Genomic DNA, 20091 nt, shown 5'->3' with positions numbered 1-20091 from the left:
GGACTGCCCCAAGTTGGGCGAAAGTTGTCAATAACTACAATAAGAAGAGAAAAGAACTGAACGTTATGAGTAATATTATATTAGTGTTAGCTTTCTGCGCTGCCTCAACACTTGTAGTGAGATTTTCGATATTGAGATTATTGGAATCAGATCCAGAGGATCGACTACGTGGCTTCCCAACTCCATACGTCTCCTACATTCCTCCAGAGTTTGATCAGCTTTCATTTGTAGCATACATATTCATATTGCATTTTCTGATGATGATATCTTTCACGTTTGAGGGCTTTACTGCATATACGGCCCTATTACAAAGTGTCAAGAAACTGCTATCAGACTATGAAAACATTTATATTTTGTTGGACGACATCAAGCATTCACCTAGTTCTTCTCAGGAAAAAGAATTTACTAGTAATGAAAAACAAATCCAAAGAGTCGATAATGTAAACGATGAAGAGGATCTAAGGAAAAAAATGAGGCTCATTGTGAATTATCATCATTACATAAACAGGTAGGCCTATGTTTGTGATGAAGGCACTATGATATAGAGATAATGTAATAATCGTTTTGTTCCAGTGTCATTCACTTTCACGGAAAATTTGCTAATTTTCTTTCAAAGCTACTAAATAGCTCCCACTTTTTATTTATCCTTACTTAGATTTTGATGTTGTACACTATGAAACTTATAACTTATCTATCATAAATCAATGGTTAATAAAATGATGATATATAAATATATATATATATATATATATATATATATATATATATATACCCTATTTATTTATTTATTATTCGCTCAAAGTAAGCTATCATTATTTCATTGTTATAATTTCTATCTGATCAGGCTATTAATTTAAAATGTACATTTTTACACTGAATGATCATCAGTACTTCTATTCATTTACCTTTTTATACCATATTATGTACTGTATTCATGGAAGAATGTTGTGACTATTTTGAACAACGCAAATACCTCTTTAAAAATTTGCACTCGGTCATTTATCTATTGAAAACTTATAGCCTAATTAATTTCTATTTTTCACAAACAGAAGTTTTGAAAAATGCGTCAGATGCTCAGAGTATCCTCTAACTGTATTCAGTTTCCTTATGATTATGGACTCCTGCATTAATATCTACTTCATGATGCAGGTAAATTACTTTAAATTCAACTTGAACATTTCAGCTTCATCATTACCGTTCACTACATTCAACTAGTATCAGCCAGAACTCATATGTATCTGAGATGATATAATTAAAACGTTACTTTACAAATTATATGAATAGGCCTACATAGTTTTCAAATATTTGCTTCAGTGAATCCACTAAAAAGTGGTACTGCATTACACTATTGTTCATTCAATAATTCTGTTATTATTTGTGTATCACAATCAGGAATTGGAAGCTCCATGAAATAATGGAATTTGAATAGGTGCTAGAACATTATTATATTATAATATATAACGTAAAGGACAATTAAAAATAATAATAATGAATTCCAATAATATTTCTTCTGTACCTATGTACAGTTGGTACCTACCGGTACTATTTTTAGTTTTCAATGTCATGTGATATTTTGAGTGGAACAGAAGGTTATTATAATGTAGTAATTATATTATAATAATGAAATATTTATTCATTTGTTTTGATGAGTACAGCGGATTTATTATAAGTGATGCATTCCTTTCCTGTATCGTTCTCTATTTTCTTTTCTTAGGCGAGGAATCCAAATGTAGCAATGAGTCTTGGATCATCATTCCTCTTGAACAACTCAATCCTCCTTCTTTGCTATTACAGCGGTCAGCAAATTAGCAATCAGGTAAATATTTGTTTCATATGCTCCTATAATTGATTGGTCCAGTCATTCTCGAATAAAAGTTCTCAATTTTTTTTGTCTCTTGTGATTGAATGCATAATATATTAGGCAATTGTGTGGGTTTTAAAAACGAAGAAACATTAATCAAGGGTGTGAGAATTGACCAGTGTTTTTTTATCTGTTGATTTTGTTGGAGAAATTTGTATTGCCGCCTACTTGAAATAGTGCCATCTATATCTTATTGTATTGTGTGTATCTGTGTGATCTGAATAAAGCGCGACTTGCCAGGATGCCAGCTAAACCTTGTCCGGGCTACATTCTTTATAGGTTATGGGCCCAGGAAGCTCTAATAAAGTTAATTAAATGTTTTATTTTACTTTCTAGTAAAGTATGTTGAAAGTCAAAGTGAATTCTGTGTGAAATCAGTGAAATTTTCTTCGTGAAAAAACTGAAACCTGTGTGAATTGCTGTGTGCTGTAGGCTAATCAAAAATACCGTGTGTTATGATGCAACGTGCTATGCTTATTGCTTCCTTAAGTGTTTTAAGCTGAAATTCAAATAATAATATTGAATTGGAAAACGAGAACAGTTTTCTGCTGTGTTTCGGACAATTTTAAGTCTCAAGATGAACTCTTCCGACTTGGTAGCTAGGTTCAATGGCACCAACTACAAACAATGGCTATTTCAAATGAAATGTGCTCTTCGAGCTAAAGGCTGCCTAGATGTTGCTTTTGGCAAAGAAACAAAACCAATCAACGAAAAAGAATTGAAGGACTAGAATAAGTTAGATGCAACTGCTATGTTTACACTATCTACTGCAATGGACCAGAAACAAATTGTGTTGATTGAAAACTGTGAAACTTCATTTGAAATCATTCAAAAACTTGACTCAATCTATTGTCAAAAATCTGAAATTAACAAAATGTTAATAATAGACAAATTTCATCAATACAAAATGGACCCGTGTGATAATGTAGCAACCCACATTAATAAAATTGAAAGTCTTGCTAAAGAAGCCAGGGATATAGGCGAGAATATAAGTGAACTATCGATAATAACAAAAATCTTGAGTACCCAACCATCAAAATATAGGACAGTGAGACAAGCTTGGTTCTCAATGCCTGAAGAAAAACAAACTATAACGAATTTGACTTCAAGACTTCTTGATGAAGAGAGAGCTCTAACTGAAGAGGAAAGCAATGATCAAGCTCTATCTACCTCAACAGTTCAGAAGAAGAATATGCCATCAGAAAAAAGGACAGTAATTTGCTATAACTGTCATGGTAAAAATCACATTGCAAAAAATTGCAAGAAGCCAAAAATGTTTCATGGAAAGACATTTCAATCGACTCCTGAAAACGTGCGCCAACGGGAAAATCGTGACAACCAAAGTTATGGAGATGGAGAACGTTCACATTTTTCTGCTTTCAACGCTGAAGAATCAGATTTCGACCTGGATGATTCTGAAGACTCAGAGCCATGGATCCTTGACAGTGGAGCCTCATCGCACATGATGGGGAACAGGAAATTCTTTGCAGAAATTCAAGAGTTCAGGAACAACAAGTCTGTAATACTGGGTAGTAATATTTGCCTTCCAATCAGAGGACAAGGTACAGTTAACATCAAAAAGTTTATTGAAGGTGAGTGGTTTGACTCAATTATCACAAACGTTCTCTTTGTACCAGATTTAAAAAGAAATCTCTTTTCTGAAGGACAATTAACGAAAAAAGGGATGATTATAATTAAGAAAAATGATACAGCTAAGATTTATCATAACAACAAACTTGTAGCTGAAGGAATTCGTACTGAAAATAATTTGTATAACATGCTTTTTAAAACTGTTGTGCTAAATAATATTGAAGTAAATTTGACAAGTAATGAATCTATTGCAAATCTTAAGCTTTGGCATGAAAGGTTAGGACACTTAAATTGTAAAGCAATCAAAGAAATGGTATCCAAAGGATTAATTAATGGTATACGAATTGATGACACTGAAAAATTTTTCTGTGAAGGTTGTACTGTAGGAAAACAACATAGATTATCTTATGATGTAGGTAACTCATGGAAATCTTCCAAGCCAGGTGAGCGAATTTTTAGTGATGTATGTGGACCTATGTCAGTAACTTCTATCGGTGGAGCAAACTACTTTATTTGCTTCAAAGATGATTGTTCAGGGTACAGAGTTGTATTTTTCATTAAACATAAATCTGATGCGTTTGATGCTTTCAAGACTTATGTAAATAAAATAATGAACATGTATGGTCGTACACCCAAGTATTTGCTTACAGACAATGGAACAGGATATGTCAATAAAATGTTCGAAAATTATTTGTATGCAAATGGTATTGAAATTGAAAGAACAGCTAGGTATACTCCACAGCAAAATGCCAGGGTTGAAAGGGATAATAGAACAATTATGGAAATGACTCGGTGTATGTTATTGTCTAGAAATTTGCCTAAAAATCTGTGGGCAGAAGCTGTAAATACAAGTGTATACATATTGAATAGATCAGGGACATGTCAAACACCAAACTCTACTCCTTTTGAGGTATGGACTGGTAAAAAACCGTCATTGAAACACTTGAAAATATTTGGTTCAGAAGCCTATGCATTGACACCGGATTGTAGAAGAAAGAAACTGGATTCTAAATCAAAGAAAATGATTCTAGTAGGCTATGATGGGAACTCAAATAATTACAGGTTAATGGACATTGTAAGTAAATCAATAGTAGTTACTAGAGATGCACTTTTCAATGAAAATAAATCCCCTGAAAGTGACAATTTTGACTCAAAAGTAAGTATTGATTTATATCGAGAACAAATTTCACAAAATAGTGAGAAAGAATCATGTACTGAAAATGTAGAAAGAAATCGAGAAAGGACATTACAAGATTATGAGAGAGAACTATGTAATGATGATGTAAACAGAAATCAAGAACAAACGGAGAATAATGAAGAAGACTTGTGTACTGGAAATCACATAAATGATAAAAATTCTAATATGAATCAACAAGATTGTGAGGAAGAAGTGGAAGAAAATAATCTGAATCTAAGACCGAGAGAACTCTTAAGAAAGCCAAATCGGTATTTAACTGAGTGAATGAAGTGATTGCTTTGTATGTAGAGTCAGATGAAGTACCTATGACATTCACAGAAGCAATCAAACAGAAAGAATGGAAAGAAGCAATTGATAAAGAAATTGATGGATTACAAAAGTTGAATACTTGGACACCAGTAGAATTGCCAGAAGGAAAGAAAGCCATAGAAACGAAATGGGTTTTTAGGAATAAGGATAATGGGATTAGAAAGGCCAGATTAGTAGCTAAGGGATTTCAAGTTGAGGATAAGGGAAATAATATTTATGCTCCTGTTGCTAAAATGAGTTGTATTAGGATGTTTTTAAATGTAGCATTATTAAGAAAACAAAAGATCATTCAAATGGATATTCCATCTGCTTTTCTGAATGGAAAACTCAATACCGAAGTTTATATTCTGCCACCAGAAGGAACTAATTATGACAAAAGTAAAGTCTTGAAATTGAATAGAGCACTGTATGGACTCAGGGAATCGCCCAAATGTTGGAATGATGAATTTAATAACTTTGCTAATAGACTTGGTTTCAAACGTTCTGATTATGATTATTGTTTGTATATTGCTGATGATGTAAATATGTTAGTTTATGTTGACGACATTTTGATTGCTGGTAATTCCGAAAATGTAATTATAAATTTGCAAGAAAAATTCAATGCTAAACATATGGGGGAAATATTACAATTTCTAGGCATAGAATTCAGGAGGAGCGTTAATGGTTTGAAACTGTCTCAAACAAAATTCATAAAGAAAGTACTCAACAAATTTCAGATGCTTGATTGTAAAGGTATGAAAACTCCTATGGAAAAAGATTTGAATCTGTCAAATAATGATGAGATAATTGATGTTCCTTTTCGTGAATTAATTGGAAGCCTCATGTACATTGCAACTAGTACAAGACCTGACATTGCATTTAGTGTTAGTTACTTGAGTAGATTTACTGAAAAACCGAGTGAAAAAGTATGGAAAGCAGGGAAAAGGATTCTAAGATATCTGAAAGAAACACAGGATTATAGTCTCACTCTTCATTCTAATTCATCTGAATTATTGCAGGGTTATAGTGATGCAGATTGGGCAGGAGATAAACTTGATAGGAAAAGTACCAGTGGTTGTGTAGTTTTATTTGCTGGTAATCCTGTATCATGGTTTTCAAGAAAACAAAATTGTGTTGCTCTGTCAACTGCAGAAGCTGAATATTTGGCTGCTGCAAGTACAGCCACAGAATTAATTAATTTGAAAGGCATTGCTAATGACTTAGGTTACAATGAATGTAAAACTTATTTATCTATTGATAATCAAGCTGCCATACAGATGACTAAAAATTTTGAGAATAGTAAAAGGAGTAAGCATATCGATATAAAGGCTCATTTCATTAAAGATGTTGTATGTAAAAGTATATGATATGATAAACCATATGTTTTCGTTGTCATTGATTCATTCATAAATATCAAATGTTGTTGATCCATTACTAGTAGAAAGTCATGTTCAATTTTATTTGATTAAAGCTCTACAAATGAAAAGTTTACTTATTTCAATTTAATCAAATAAAATGCCGACAAAGAAAAAGACAAAAACGATTGAAAACCGTAACTACGAAGAAGATAAGATGGAATCACATATTGACAAGTTTCTCAAGCCAAAGGAATTATCTATCGACCCAGATTCGCCTACGGCAGAGAGAGAGTGGAAACATTGGAAAAAGACGTTCGAAAATTTCTTAGAAGGAACGACAACCAAAGACAAAATGAAAATATTGGTAAACTTCTTATCACCTGCTTTATACGAAATTGTGGAAAGCTATACTTCATATGAAGAAACTATATCCATGTTGGAAGATATGTTCGTTAAACCAAAGAACGAAATTTATGCACGATACTGCCTTGCTAATGCAAAACAACAAATAGGTGAGTCCATTGATCACTACTATTCTGAACTAAAAAGATTAAGCTTATCATGTAACTTCACTAGAGTGTCAGCCGAAGAAAACAAAAACGAGCATATTAGAGATGCTCTTGTTTCAGGGTTATGTTCTATTGAAATTAAAGAGAAACTTTTTCAACAAGGAGATTTGAGTCTACAAGAAACCGTTTCCCAAGCACGTGTTCTTGAATCCGCAAAAACATATGCCGACTCCTTTAAAAGTACTTGTTATACAAACTCTGTTGAAGAAAATAAAAACATAAGCTTGAGTGAATCTTTCTCAGATGTTAATGCTGTAACCCAAAATCGACAGGCAATTGTAGAGAAATCCGTTCAATGCCAACGTTGCGGATATAAAAAACACTCAAATTCTCAAGAATGTCCTGCAATAGGAAAGACTTGTCATAAATGTTCCCGAATTGGACATTTTTCCCATGTGTGTAAAAGTAAAACGCTCAAAGAAAAACTAACTACGTCAACTATTACTGCAGCTGGTATAACCAGTAATCTTTCTAAAGCTACAATTATTGTTTCGGTGAATGGAATAAATACACCAGCTCTTATTGATACCGGAAGTGTTGCCAGTTTTATTGATGAAAAATTTGCAAAAACAAATAAATTTAAAACTGCATCAGATTCTTGTTTTATAAGATTTGCATCTGTTCAACATAACACCGCTACAAAAGCATGTGTTTATAGCAATATTGTGTACAAAGGAAATGAATACAACAATATTAAACTCTTGGTATTAAAAGAATGCTGTTGCAATGTGATACTTGGTCACGATTTTTTGATGAATCACTCTACAATAAGTTTAGCATTCAATGGTAATAAACAGCCTCTTGTAATAGATAATAATTCTACAACCACACCACCCTTGAAAGATTGCCTCTTGGTGGAGGCCATGATAAAACCATGTTCCCTTTTCAATGACTTGACTCCCGATTGCCACCCAATAACTACCCGATCCAGAAGACACCCACAAGATGACTATGAATTCATGAAGAATGAGGTCAATCGCCTCCTTACAGAAGGAATAATTGAGGAAAGCCAGTCCAGTTGGCGTGCCCAGCCTTTCATTGTAACCAATGGACAGAAGAAACGAATGGTCATAGACTATTCACAGACTATTAATAAATTCACAAATTTAGACGCATACCCTCTCCCATTGATCGAAGATTTTGTAAACACAATTGCCAAGTACAACATTTTTAGTACTGTAGATTTCAAGTCAGCTTACCATCAAATACCGATTCTTGAGAATGAACGACATTACACTGCCTTTGAAGTAGGCCGAAAACTTTATCAGTTCAAACGAATACCATTCGGAGTAACCAATGGAGTAGCTGCCTTCCAACGTACAATAAACGGACTTATAGAAAGAGAGAATTTGAATGACTGCTTTGCCTATTTGGATGATGTTGTCATTTGCGGTTCAGATCAAGAAGAACATGACAGAAATCTTAAGAAATTTCAACAAGTAATTGAATTGTATGGCTTGACTATAAATGAAGAAAAATGTAAATTTTCAAAAAAATCATTGAAGTTCCTTGGGTATGAGATAAAACATGGAGAAATTAAACCTGACCCAGAACGCCTTGCACCACTCATGAACTTTCCACCCCCAAGAAATGCTAAAGAAATGAAACGACTCATGGGATTACTGGCTCATTACTCCCGATGGATTAAAAACTTTTCTCAAAAGATTCACCCCCTTGTCCACATACAGAAATTCCCTCTATCTCAAGATCAGATGGAAACTTTGGAATTGTTGAAAAATGAAATTGCTTCCGCGGTACTGCTCTTTGTTGATGAAAATGTACCATTCATAATTGAGACAGATGCATCAGATTTTGCAATTGGTGCAACATTAACACAAAATTCTCGACCAGTAGCCTTTTTCTCACGAACTTTGTCCCAAAGTGAAACCAGGCATTCAGCTGTTGAGAAAGAAGCCTATGCCATTGTGTAGTCTATAAGAAAATGGAGACACTATTTACTACGAAAACAATTCACTTTGATCACTGACCAAAAATCAGTCACATTCATGTTTGGCACTCAACACAATAGAAAAATAAAAAATGAAAAGATACAAAGGTGGCGCCTAGAATTATCTGAATACAAATTCAACATAGTCTACAGACCTGGAAAAGAAAATGCACCAGCTGATGCACTCTCTCGTATATGTATTACAGCTGGTTGTTCAACATTGAACTCAGCTTTGGCAAAATACCATGATGAACTTTGTCACCCTGGTGTAACTCGTTTCTACCACTGGCTCAGAATGAAAAATCTCCCCTATACTGTAGATGATGTAAGGAAAATTTGCTCCAATTGTGCAATTTGCTCTGAAATAAAACCACAGTATATGAAGACAAAAGGAAATCTCATAAAGGCAACAAAACCTTTTGAACGAATTAATATGGACTTCAAAGGACCCGTACAATCAAAAACAAGAAATAAATACCTACTGGTGATGGTTGATGAGTACTCAAGATTCCCTTTTGTATTTCCTTGTCCAGACATGACTGCGAGAACAGTCATAAATTGCCTGGTCTCATTAATATCAATGTTTGGCCTTCCAAGCTATATTCACACAGACAGAGGAACATCCTTCATGTCAACTGAGTTGAAGAGCTTTCTTGGCTCAAAAGGGATAGCAACTAGTAGATCAACGCCTTACAATCCGAGAGGGAATGGTCAAGTAGAGCGATATAATGGAATTATATGGAAAGCAATAACACTAGCTCTAAGATCACGAGGACTTGATTCAAATCGATGGGAGGAAGTGTTGCCTGATGCACTTCACTCTATTCGATCTCTTTTGTGTACTACAACAAATTGCACCCCTCATGAACGAATGTTCCTACACATGAGATCCTCAACAAATGGACAGTCACTACCATCTTGGCTAATGAGCCCAGGACCAGTTTGGCTGAAGAAAATGAACCGAAATTCAAAGCAAGATTCATCAGTAGAAGAAGTTGAATTGATTGAGGCAAACCCAGAGTATGCTCACATTCGTCGCCCTGATGGACAAGAGTCCACTGTGTCGCTCCGTCATCTTGCCCCTAAGATAACACGAAAATCTAGCCGGGTAGAATGATATGATAAACCATATGTTTTCGTTGTCATTGATTCATTCATAAATATCAAATGTTGTTGATCCGTTACTAGTAGAAAGTCATGTTCAATTTTATTTGATTAAAGCTCTACAAATGAAGAGTTTACTTATTTCAGTATATTAATAATTAAGTATGTAAAAAGTGAAGAAAATCTGACTGACATTCTAACTAAAGCTCTGTCATATGAGAAATTTTCCAAAATGAGAAATGGTATGAATATTATTGTGTGATTTTGTTTGTTTTTTGTATTCATTCCATATATTTGATGTATAATCTGATGATTCTACTTTTTTCTTTTGATAATAAAAAATTTAAATCAAGGAGGAGTGTTGGAGAAATTTGTATTTTGCCGACTACTTGAAGTAGTGCCATCTATATCTTATTGTATTGTGTGTATCTGTGTGATCTGAATAAAGCGCGACTTGCCAGCTAAACCTTGTCTCGGCTACATTCTTTATAGATTTCCCCATTGTGATTAGCCTATTATGATCTAAATGTACATGCGATCGTTTATGGTATTACAACCATACAGCAATGGATGTGAATTACACCGTTAATATCAATATCGTAGCTCTCAAGCAAATTTTGAAACTTTTTAAAATAATGGAATCAGCTCTTATAGTTAGTCACCTGTATAAGAAGAACCGAAAGTCAATAGTGTGTGGGGATTTCAACTAACATTTCAATGCAAATAATGACAAGCAGGCAGAACACTTTATTAATTTGTGCAGTATGTATGGCTTTGAAATGAGGGCTTATGAGCCGACTAGGGGGGCCAACTGTCTCGATAATGTTTTTGCTTCCTGCTTACAAGACAATTTCAATGTACCGATACAAATAAGTAACTTCCATGTTACCCAGCGACCACTTAGGTCAGCTTATCTCAATAGAATCAGTAAATTGCAGTGAATCTATAAAAAAGTGTTAACCTCTGATTATACCTATAGAAAAATCACAAAAATCAATGAGATTAGTAGGTATCAATGTATTTAGATGTCACCTGTTGAAGGAAAGCTGGTCAGGTATAGGTATATGATAGAGATGTGGATACAAGGTATAATGCTCTTCTGAATACCATGATATACAGTATTATCATGATCTAAGTTTCAACATGATTAAGAAAATTAAATCTAACTCGAGAACAGCTAAACATTCAAATAATAAAAGTATCTGGTACACTCTGAAGTTGAAAGAGTAGGAAAATAATAAATAATAGAAGAATAATCTCTCTTACTCTGTTAAAAAATTCAAGGAAAAACGTTTTATTCAAGGGATTTTGAAATGGATAAATAGAAAGATATTATAGCATTGTGAATAAGGTGAATTTGAGTCCAATGTACCTAATGTGGCTTTTTATTGTTGTGTTGTATAAACCCTGTTTTTACTTTCCTTGCCCTACTACCATAGGTAAGGAAAGTATTGCTTTCCAAAAAAAATTAAGCTACCCCAATTTCAAGTTTTCTATACGTTTCAAGGTCCCCTGAGTCCAAAAACATGATTTTTGGATGTTGGTCTGTGTGTCTCTGTGTGTGTGTGTGTGTGGTGTGTGTGTGTGTGTGTGTGTGTGTGTGTGTGTATGTGTGTGTGTGTGTGTATGTCTGAACACGATAACTCCATTTCTAATTAACCGATTGACTTAAAATTTTAAACTTAAGGTCCTTATACCATGAGAACACGACAATAAGAAATTCAATAAAATTCAATTCAAGATGGCGGATAATTACTAAAAAACCATGTTTTTCACGATTTTCTCAAAAACGGCTCTAACGATTTTCTTCAAATTCATACCATGGATAGCTATTTATAAGCCCTATGAACTGACATGAGTCTCATTTCTGGGAAAATTGCAGGAGCTCCATAATATTCATGAGAAAAATGGCGGATAATTACTGAAAACCCATGTTTTTTACGGTTTTCTCGAAAACGGCTCTAACGATTTTCTTCAAATTTATACCATAGGTAGCTATTTGGAAGCCCTATCTACTGACATGAGTCTCATTTCTGGGAAAATTGCAGGAGCTTCGTAATATTCTTGAGAAAAATGGCGGATAATTACTAAAAAACCATGATTTTCACGGTTTTCTCGAAAACGGCTCTAACGATTTTCTTCAAATTCATACCATAGATAGCTATTTATAAGCCCTATCAACTGACATGAGTCTCATTTCTGGGAAAATTGCAGGAGCTCCGTAATATTCCTGAGAAGAATGAATTTTGTTAAATTTCTATCACGATTTTCTCGAAAATGACTTGACTGATTTTTTTAAATTCATACCCTGTATAGTTATATATCAGCTCTATTAACTGGAATGAGTCTCCTCCCTGAGAAACTAACAGGGGGTCCACCCCATCCCTGAGAAATTTACTTTGTAACCTCTTTCTCGTGCGTGAGGTAGGTAGGTAGAGCAGTTTATCCAAAAGAACACATGTCAATATTTTATTTGTCGAACAGCTGTCTGTTTTGACAATTTTCAAAAAATCCTGAAATTTCATAATTCAAACAAAGGAAAATGTACTCTGAACACAATAACAATAGTATAATCGTAGCTATTTAGCCGCCAATCGGCATGATGTTATTACCCTCGTTTAAGAATGAGGCTTATAGATCAATGAGCAAGGAAAGTTGTGTGAGTGTACCACACCAGATTTTTATTGTATTGTGTTGACTGCTAGCCTATAAGTCAAATTGTCATATTCTATTGAGGCTAATAAAGATATTCTGTTCTATCATAAACCGCATCTACAATCAATTTTATAATAGCTGAAGAAGTAGGCTATTATTGTTCAACAGAACAGATCCAGATTGGCCTAGCATCGCATTCCATGGTAGTGGCATGCACGTTCAATCATGTCATCAATCACCCACGCACTCTCTATTACGCACAGACAGGCAAACAGCTTAATAATTGTTGGCATCATCAGCAGTAAGAGAAAAAGATAAAAGAGGATGGCCACAAACGCTATCAATGGAAAGTCTCATGGGTTGACCATCCCATGTAGGAGTCCAATTAGAACTCGAGGGAATTATAATTTACTGTACTCTGTCAAGTGCGAACTCACCTGATTGAAACGTTCCGCAACTTGTGTCAGGGATCTGTTTGTACCTAAAAACTATCATGGAAAGTAGATTAGGCTCTACATGAACATTATTGCTGTCACGTGTCTGTGCGGTCAATTGTGAGAATGAGCTCAATCAAATTACAATGGAGATTGGAGACTATCTTCCTGTCCCTTACACAATAAATTAGTTGGTGTGTTCGTATAGAGTCGATACAATTATTTATATTCCACTCAACTTATATTAGTTTGTGATAATTTGTTACAGAATGAGATATTCCGAGGACATGTTGCAGAGCTTCCGTGGATCAATAAGCCCAAGTGGTTCAAACAGAGCATGATAATCATGATGAATCGAGCTAATGTCGACACTGAAATAAAGCCTTATGGAGTTTTCATACTCAACCTCACATCGTACAAAGATGTCAGTCACTTTCCTAATAATTATTTATTCGTACCTACTCCTAAGGAATGAGCATACCGTATTCTAAATGAGCAGGCCCATTTCAAAGCCTCTTACATTAGAGGAATAAAGTTGTAATGATAATAGGTGAATGGGTAAAAATTACGATGATATTTGGATTGGTTTTTTGTATTCTCACCTTATTTCACATTAAAATCATCATCAATTACCAATTATTAGTATATTAGTAATGTAGGCCTACTCAAGGCCATACGCAAGTTGATTATGGATGTAGGCCTACCGTTTATACACTTTACTGAGTGACAGATTTCTAAAGTGTGTCCTTCGTTTTGAATAATAAAATTAACCTGGACATACTGGAGACATTCTAAAGTAGGCCTACCTTTTCTCTTGATCTTTCATTAGTGGACCTAAGCTTGGAATGAGTAATTGATTAAAATAGCTTCTCCTGTACCGCGTATGCGTATTAATATGTTTAATATCGGGGCACCGAGCTTCGCTCGTTATTTATTTATTGATAAACAGTTCTTCACAACTCTTCAAAATGATTGGGGAAGGACTAACAGGCACAGCCCAAAACTGTTTCTTCCCCATCAAATTTCGATGTATACACTAGAAATGGTCCAAGAAGTAGGTTATGTTCCATACACTTGAATTCGGGTTCAATTTTCAGTCCAAATATTTGAAAACAGAAAAGTTCTAATTTAAGCTGCGTTTACTCCAAAGTTAGTAACAAAATGTTAGTAACTCCCTTATATATTCTATTAGATTGAGCAAAACTTATCATGCACATGATGAACATATGTGTTTGCCAAGTTTAATTTAATCTAATAGAATCTATAAGGATTAAGTTATTAATATTTTGCTAATGGCTTTGGTGGAAACGCAGCTATAGATTGTTTACAAACCAAATTCATGTTCCAGATTTTTTTGGAAATCGTTAGAGACGTTGGACATAAATAACCATGGATATAAATAACCAGAAAATATAAAAATATATACAGTTATACAGAAATTGCTCGCTTAATATGATAGGATTATGAATAAAGTCGTTTTATTGCATATTGAATGAAAAACGTGTGTTCAAACCTGACAAAATCGTGGTCAGTAGAATTATTAATTCATTTATTCATCATTCAGAGTTACACAACTTCCAGAAAAGTACCTCAGGCTGGCATCCGCTGCAAAGTGTGTTAGTTATTTATTTATTAAACATTATATTTGCCAATGAATTTGTTTTTTTTACAGTTGATGAAAGCTGCATTCTCGTTGGGAAATATTCTTTACACTCAGAAAATGACTCGTAAAGAGCATTAAAACTCTGGAAATGGATTGGGTGGTTTTTGATAGATTTATTACACCACCAACTCCTTCTGGGATGATATGTTACACCAGACATGCAAAGGAAATTAACAAGAGATGATGCAGCCAGACAATCCAGGGCTTGGCCTTTCTGGATCAGGTTCCTTCTGGTATTGATTTTTGTTCTCAAGGGAGAAAATAATAATTGCTAATATGATTTATTTGTGATAGTGGAAAATGAAAATAAATAAAAACTCTATTCATTTGATAGTTATTGGAATTATTTATCCTTGATATGCACTTAGTACATGCAATGTTCATTGCTCATTGCAAGAATGCACTGTCCATTGCATGATTGCATCGTTAACTGCATGTTTCTATTTCAATTGATTATTAAAAGCTTATGCTATCATATCATTAACTCTGTGGTCTTCAAAAATATTTGAAAATATATGAATTGATACACAATATCATGGATGAATTAATAATGAATGAGAAAATTAACGTGTTCATTTGATGAAAAATTTACAAAGAATTGTGACTGCTTTAATAAAAAGTGTATTTACCAGCTTTATGTTTCAGACATCCTTGTAGAATTTAATAAATGAGCAAATAAATTCGAGAATTTCCATACTGTTTTAAAACTAACCTATGAATTATATTTATCAGTAATATAAATCATATTTGTTACAGGTAATGGCACATTTATTTATTTTATTTTTTTTTTTTTTTAAGATTACGTCCTAAAGACTCCAGTCATGGAGTATAAGACAAGTCATGTTATTACATAATAATTCTAACACTAAGTAGTTCAACCTAGTTTAGGTTTGAAAGGAATTCTTGTACACTATAAAAAGCTCTATCAACTAAATATTTTTTAATTTGTTTTTTGAAAATCTTCAAATCATCATTACTTTTCAAGATTTGAGGTAGCTTGTTATAAAATTTCCTACCAATATAATCTGGTTTTTGTTCAAATAACCTACTATTGTGACCCATTATATGATAATCTGCTCTGTTTCGCGTATTATACTCATGAACATCTGAATTCTGGATCACACCACTCGTTTTCACATGCATTACAACTTCATATACATACAAAGATGGCACAGTTAATAGACCAAGCTTTTTAAATAAAGGCCTACAAGAGTCTAACCTATTCACTTTCTCTATACATCTGAGTGCCTTCTTTTGAATCTTAAACACCCTGTCCATATTTTGTTGAGATGAATTACCCCATACTAAAATAGCATACCTAATATGAGATAGTATAAGTCCATGGTAAGCAGTTAACATTAGTTTTTTATCATTCAGCCTAGCAAGCTGCCGCAGGACAAATACCCCAGATGATATCTTATTACATATCCTCTTATTTACATATCTTATTTACATTCAATACCCCATGATAATGTGGGGACTGAGGTATTTGTTTTTCATCCATCAATAATATAAATATATATTATATTCAATATATAATATATTCATGCAATAATATAAAATCAATAACGTACCAGATGTTACAATGGAACACTTCTTGCGTGTCAAATAATTTGACTATTATTCTACTTGAAGCAATTACAGAACTATTTAACTGTTAAGTTCAGGCAGAGTGACTTTTATTCATTATTTTTTTAATTAATCAAATAATTATTATTGAATATATTCCCATATTAATCAAAGACCCCTTTATCTGCAAGACATTATTTCAGAAGAAAGGAATTCATTACAAAAATGAATCCATCAACGTAGTAAAATTGGAAAAACTATTCCTGTTCATTAAAATGAAAGGAAATTTTGATTGTTTCAATTGTACGTTATGAGATTTGAATCATTTTAAAGTAGATAATCTGATATATACCTTGATGTACCTGATGGATCACAATCCATCAGGTCAAATGAGTCTTCTTCATTGCAAAGACCAATAAAAGCAAATCTAATTATTATCTTGAAATAAATAGAAAGATACAAATTATTGATTGAGTCCATGGGGTATATGATGCTAATAATTTGCCTGAATAGTATGTTTTATTTTCAGATCTATACATAAATAACAAATTTTTTGTGTGATAATACGTGAATAACTTATTTATGTAATAGCATATACATCTTTGAGCACCCTAATTATAGATTGATTAAGAATATTTTTTATTACGATGAATGAAATGAATTTCTCTAAAATGTCTGTGATGTTCTAATTGATATTGATCATTGCTCAGAGGATTGGAATAACACTAATATTTTCAATCCTCTCCAATTCTCATTGGTTCCAGCTTCCAGGAAGTAGCATGATTACATTTAAATCAGGTTGATTCTGTTGTTTTATCAAAACTTTACTTATGCTATTTTCGCATTATGAAGCTAAATTTTCTAAAGTCATTTCTAAAGAAATGACTTTTCTAAATGTCTTTTCTAAAGACATTTGAAGACATTAATTTTGAAGGCCACACAAAAAATCAAGTATTCCTTTTGAAAAATTTTCCCTTGAAACATTATCATTTACCATTATGACCAATGAAACAAAATTGAAGTTATTCTCCTTATCATATATAAACAATATAATCTATTTTAAATCAACCATGAAATTATCAAAATAGAATCTATCTTCACTAAACTAGAAAACTATCGCATTCAAATTTCAGTCACGTAAGGTACCGCATGTAAATTATACCGTTAGAAGCCATTAGAAGCCGTTTGCAATCCTCTGGTTTAAAAACAGTGAAAAAAACAAATAACGATTTTTTAGTAAATTGGCTCAGAACAGGGAAAGGGAAATAGCTACAAATGCTAGAGATAGAGTAGCACAAGATGGTAAGGTTTTTAGTATTTATCATCAAAATATTCAGTATCTTCGCAACAAAATTGACAGATTAGAAGTATTTCTTAAACAGGAGGATCCTGACATTGTTATTTTCACAGAGCATGGCTTAAAAATAAAGGAAATAAATCAAGTTAGGATTCCAGGCTATTCACTGAGATCAGAATTTTGTAGAATAGCTCATAGAAGTGGTGGTGTATGTATATTCACTAGCAATGCTAAACATACCCAAACTTATGAACTGGATTTTGTTAAGAGATTTTCTGTTGAGATGGATTTAGAGGTGACGGGACTATAAGGTTAAAAATTGATGATCGATTTGAGGTAGCAGTGTTAGGTATCTATAGGTCACCAAATGGAGACTGGCAAAAATTTTGTGAGCTGCTCCATACACTTTTGGAAATTATAACCGCTCGTTTCACAAATGTTATAGTAGTAGGAGATTTCAATACCGATTTCGCCAGGCAGGATAAAATGACAGAGGTTATTAGAGATATTATTAATATGAATAATTTAGAAATTAAGGTCCACAAATATACAAGAGTAACTCGAACTTCACAGACAATTATTGATAATATCCTCACAAATATAGAAGGTTGTAATGTCAGGTTAGGTAGCTCAGATCTATCAGATCATAACTATCAAATTTTAGATGTTAAGTTGCAGGGCCAGAATCCAAGCAGAAAAAAAAACTTTTGTGAAAGAAATTCAGCAATATGAGCTAGGAAATATAAATTGTTTGAAGCAGGAACTGCTTCAAGAAAATTGGAGTAGTGTTTATAACAAATGTAACCTAAATTACAAATATAAGCAATTCATTGATACTCTAAGATTTCACATTAGTATATGCTGTCCGATAAAAAAAGTCAAAGTAAAAAGTAAATTAAACAAAGTAGATGAATGGATAACTGAAGATATTCTTACTCAAAGAAATATTGTTAGGGAAGCTTATGAGGAATTTAAATTAGTGAGGGATGTTCCGAGTGAAGTCAAATACAAATGTCTAAAGAAAAACTATGCAAAAGAAGTGAGGAAAGCCAAGTGTAAGAAAACAGCTGAAATATTAAAAACTAGTACCAATTTTAACTCTGCTGTTTGGGAGGTAATTAATAGAAATAGGAGAGCAGCTCAAAAAGATACAGTTACTAATGTCCCTAGGATAATCGATGAACATGGAAATTATATGGATGATAGTATAGACATTTGTAACTTTTTCAATAAATATTATCAACAGGTTGCATATAATCTCCAAAAGTCACTGAACACTAATACTTATAATACAACTACATTAAATGCTGAGCCAATTGAAAAGGTATTTAAATTTCATCCATTATCAAGAGATGAGTTGTCAAGAATAATAAAAAATTTGAATAACAAAAAAACAGTAGGATTGGATGGGGTCTCAAGCAAAATTTTAAAAGAATGTGAAAATGAATTACTGGACCCTTTATTGCATCTCCTTAATACTTCACTAGAGCAGGGTATTTTCCCTGATGATCTGAAACAAGGAAAAATTTTGCCAATTTTCAAGAGCGGTGATTCTGAAAGAGTTGAAAATTATAGACCCATTAGTATTCTAAATGTAATAAGTAAAATTTTTGAAAGAGTAGTTTTAAATAGGTTATTGATGCACCTGGAAGAAATTAATTTCATATGTGATGAACAGCATGGGTTCCAAAAAGGGAAATCTACTAAGACTGCAATAGTATCCCTTGTTGAAAGACTAATAGATATAATAGATTCAGGTGAGAAGGCAGCCGCAATATTTCTTGATTTATCCAAAGCTTTTGATTGTGTGAACCATAGAATATTATTGGAAATACTAAAAACTGTAGATGTGAATGGTATAGAACTAAAATGGTTTGAATCATATCTCATAGGTAGAAACCAGTGTGTTGAGCTTACGAAGGTGGTTGGGAATGAAATAGTAAAAATTAAATCTCAAAAACTGGAGGTCCAGGCTGGAGTACCTCAAGGCTCAATTCTGGGTCCCTTACTGTTTCTGTTGTATGTGAACCAATTACCAAAAGAGTTAAAAGATCACAGAGCTCTGTTGTTTGCTGATGACACATCGCTTATCTTTAACAATTATTTATTAGATAGTCTAGAAATAAATGCTTTTACTGGAGTACAGTCAATTGTCCAATTCTTGAAGCAAAGGCAATTAACAATGAATAGTAAGAAATGTCAATTCCTACAATTCAAAAGTAGATATAATTCAGTAGAGGATAGAGAAATAAATGTGTTTGTAGAGGAAAATGAATTAGACCAAGAAGAGAAAGTAGCATTCTTGGGAATTTTATTGGACAGGAAATTAACATGGCATCCTTACATTGAGAGGATATGTAATAAGATATCATCTGGGGTATTTGTCTTGCGGCAGCTTGCTAGGCTGAATGATGAAAAACTACTGTTAACTGCTTACCATGGACTTATACTATCTCATATTATAGGTATGCTATTTTAGTATGGGGTAATTCATCTCAACAAAATATGGACAGAGTGTTTAAGATTCAAAAGAAGGCACTCAGATGTATAGAGAAAG

The 20091-nt window shown here is 33.2% G+C and overlaps 1 protein-coding gene across 1 annotated transcript; it reads left to right on the top strand.

The window, feature by feature from the left end:
• The first annotated feature begins 12 nt into the window (after window positions 1-12).
• On the top strand, window positions 13-14994 carry LOC120351693. The gene is made up of 5 exons (XM_039429664.1): window positions 13-508; window positions 1050-1149; window positions 1715-1816; window positions 13274-13429; window positions 14678-14994. The coding sequence occupies exons 1-5, from the start codon at window positions 66-68 to the stop codon at window positions 14744-14746; spliced, it is 870 nt and encodes a 289-aa protein (XP_039285598.1). The 5' UTR covers window positions 13-65; the 3' UTR covers window positions 14747-14994.
• The last annotated feature ends 5097 nt before the right edge of the window (window positions 14995-20091 follow it).

The sequence above is a fragment of the Nilaparvata lugens genome, chromosome 5, assembly GCF_014356525.2.
Source record: "Nilaparvata lugens isolate BPH chromosome 5, ASM1435652v1, whole genome shotgun sequence".
Lineage (NCBI taxonomy): Eukaryota > Metazoa > Arthropoda > Insecta > Hemiptera > Delphacidae > Nilaparvata > Nilaparvata lugens.
Note: the sequence above shows the minus strand (reverse complement) of the source record. Positions and strands in the feature narration are given on the sequence as shown.

Excerpts from the sequence above, each read along its gene's own strand:
- LOC120351693 (XM_039429664.1), top strand. The coding sequence starts at position 66 with ATGAGTAATATTATATTAGTGTTAGCTTTCTGCGCTGCCTCAACACTT. Across the intron at positions 1,150-1,714 it reads ATATCTACTTCATGATGCAG|GCGAGGAATCCAAATGTAGC; the intron begins GTAAATTACTTT and ends TTCTTTTCTTAG. Across the intron at positions 1,817-13,273 it reads GTCAGCAAATTAGCAATCAG|AATGAGATATTCCGAGGACA; the intron begins GTAAATATTTGT and ends AATTTGTTACAG.